Below are 2,692 nucleotides of genomic sequence, written 5' to 3' on the forward strand. Positions count from 1 at the left end.
GCAAGGCAGACCCGTCAGTCGCACACCTACAGACGTCAACACACAGTGCGGCTGTGCTGAGACGCAGCGAGTGTGCCTCACGCTCGCTGAGACACAGGCACCAACCCACAGTGCGGCTGTGCTAACACGCACACGGCAGGCGCCAGGCGAGCTACAGGTCAGACCTACAGAGCCACTCTGGGACCGGCCTAACACGCAAAGAAAAGAAGGAGAGATACGGACGGTAGGCGTTCCATAGGAAAAAAATAGAAAATCACAAACACACACACACACACACACACACACACACACACACACCCACACACAGACACACACCCACCTGTGGCCACCCATGACGTGACCTCCAACTTAGAGGTCCCCTGTAATTTGACCATTCCCTTCTAGGCTATTGCCATTAGTCTTAACTCCTTAAACCCTGAGTTTTTGCCACCGTTTCCCGAAGTATTTTTTCTACAGTCACCTAAACTTGGTGTGCTACGTCTCATTAGAACCCCAAAAGCTTGCTTCCAACTTCTAAATGGCGGAAACAAAGGCTTAGTCATTAGTTGTTTTTTTAAACGTGGTTCGAGAATAGTTCCAAAAAACAAATAAAAACTAGCACAAAATTAAATGAAACAGTTGTCACTAGTATCTGACACCCTCAGCGTCTGATGGGGAACAGGTTTATTATCACCGGACACTCCCAGCATCTGATGGGAACAGGTTTATTACCACCGGACACTCCCAGCGTCTGATGGGGAACGGGTTTATTACCACCGGACACTCCCAGCGTCTGATGGGGAATAGGTTTATTACCACCGGACACTCCTAGCGTCTGATGGGGTTTCAAGAGTTAAGGGCCCCTCAGAATCCCCCCTGAGACAGTTTACCTTGAGGGAGGAGAGGATCCGGTCGTGGTACTTGGTGTACTCCCTGACCCACGAGTTGCAGTTGTAGATGTAGGCCGCCGTGATGTTCTGGTACACGTTCTCCGGCATCACCACAAACCACTTGTTCAGGAAGTCCGTCTGGAATGAAGACGAGACTCATTCTACACTCTCGGATAGCATTATAGCAGTTACCACTTCTCTTGAATTGATCATTTTATGTTGAGGTTCAAAGTAGCAATGCGGTGCTCAGAAGAACCAAGTAAGACTGGACTGGGTCGCCAACTTGTGGGTATGATTACCCGAATATAGACAACAACTGAATATAGACAACAAAAGATCTCGTCCCCGGGGTTGTATTCTTCACATTTTAGAATACTTATAGTGCGAAGATCTCTTTGAAATTTTCAGTATTTCTCAAAAAATCATTTTGACAGACTGCTATGCAAAGCGTACGGATCAGATAACAAGTAAATTTCCTCTTTCGAAAGTGGTGGCACAGAGTTCCCCACATCATATGGATACAATAGTAAAACACGACGTACGGATTTGGTTAAGCAACTTCATTGGCTGCTTTCACTGTATGCTTCCCGGGCAGCTGAGAATATTTCGGAGTGTTCTATGGTCTGCTGGGGTAATAATAAAGATTGCAAAGCACATAGAGCTTGCTGTTGAGCAGGGCTATGCGCTAATAATAATAAATAGCATTTGCATAGCACATAACCCCACTCTAGAGCAAGTTCTATGCGATTTACATTATATTATTACCCCAGAAGACCATAGAACACTCAGAAACATTCTCAGCTTCCTGGGAAGCATTCAGCACAAGCAGCTGATTAAGCGCTCAAACACTAACAAACTGGCAAGATCTTCTTTCACTGTCTATAGCTGAGTACCCATTCCCCCCTAGGTGAAGTGAGGAAAATCCGTGTAAAGTGCCTTTCATTAGGGCACAACGTCGGGTCCCTGACGAGATTCGAACCCACGACCTTACGGTTGTGAGCCTGAGAGCCTAACCACTAGGCCACCCACGCCATTTTGTCGACTATTTTCACCTACCATCTCTTCTGATCACCACACAAGCACTCTATACCTCACATGATGGAGACAATACAGGAACCTGGTTCCAAGGAAACTTTCTACAGCAAGTTCTACATCTGATGTTACATTCCACTATAATAATAATCATCATCATAATAATAATAATAATAATTATTATTATTATTACTGTAATCGTATAGCGCAAATTCCCACTCAACAGCAAGTTCGAAGCGCTTAACAATCTAATACTACTACTGCTATTACTATTACTACTACTTCTACCACTACTACTACTAATATAAAAAAGCATATGACTACATCTTACACTGAGCAGTCAAAATGTTTTTTGTCCATAGATTATTTGATAAAAACCAATCAGCTGATTTCATAAGAACCTATCAGCTGTTCAACTGTGCATGTCACTCTGATCACTAAATACGCTTCGTAATAAGGAATGTGTGGGCTTCCCGACTCACCCTGAATCTGTTCTCGGAGCATGTGTGCGTGAAGTCAATGAAGAGCTCAAAAGGTTTGTTGTAGAAAGGCTTGAGGGTGAGCAGGACATGGTAGATGAGAAGGTCGCCGTTGATCTCACCAACTCTGTACATGGGGAGGGGAGAGAGGGGAGATGGGATGAGAGGGGAGAGGGGAAGCGGGAGGGGGGGGAGAGGAGTACAAGGAGGGAGGGAGGATTTACAGAGGGGTGGATGGGATGGGAGAGGGGAGAAGGGGAAAGGGAGAGGGGGAAGGGATGGGAGAGGGGAGAGGGGAAAGGGGAGAGACGA

General features: G+C 45.8%; 1 protein-coding gene across 1 annotated transcript in view; it reads right to left on the minus strand.

Moving 5' to 3' along the window:
* LOC106012108 (neurofibromin) overlaps positions 1-2,507 on the minus strand; it is a gene marked incomplete at both ends in the record, with an annotated part of 7,749 nt that extends 5,242 nt beyond the window's left edge. The window contains 2 exon segments of the mRNA XM_013083913.1: positions 870-1,007; positions 2,384-2,507. Coding sequence (XP_012939367.1) covers positions 870-1,007; positions 2,384-2,507 — 262 coding nt within the window.
* Between the last annotated feature and the right edge of the window lie 185 nt (positions 2,508-2,692).

Source organism: Aplysia californica, unplaced genomic scaffold (assembly GCF_000002075.1).
Source record: "Aplysia californica isolate F4 #8 unplaced genomic scaffold, AplCal3.0 scaffold00262, whole genome shotgun sequence".
Lineage (NCBI taxonomy): Eukaryota > Metazoa > Mollusca > Gastropoda > Aplysiida > Aplysiidae > Aplysia > Aplysia californica.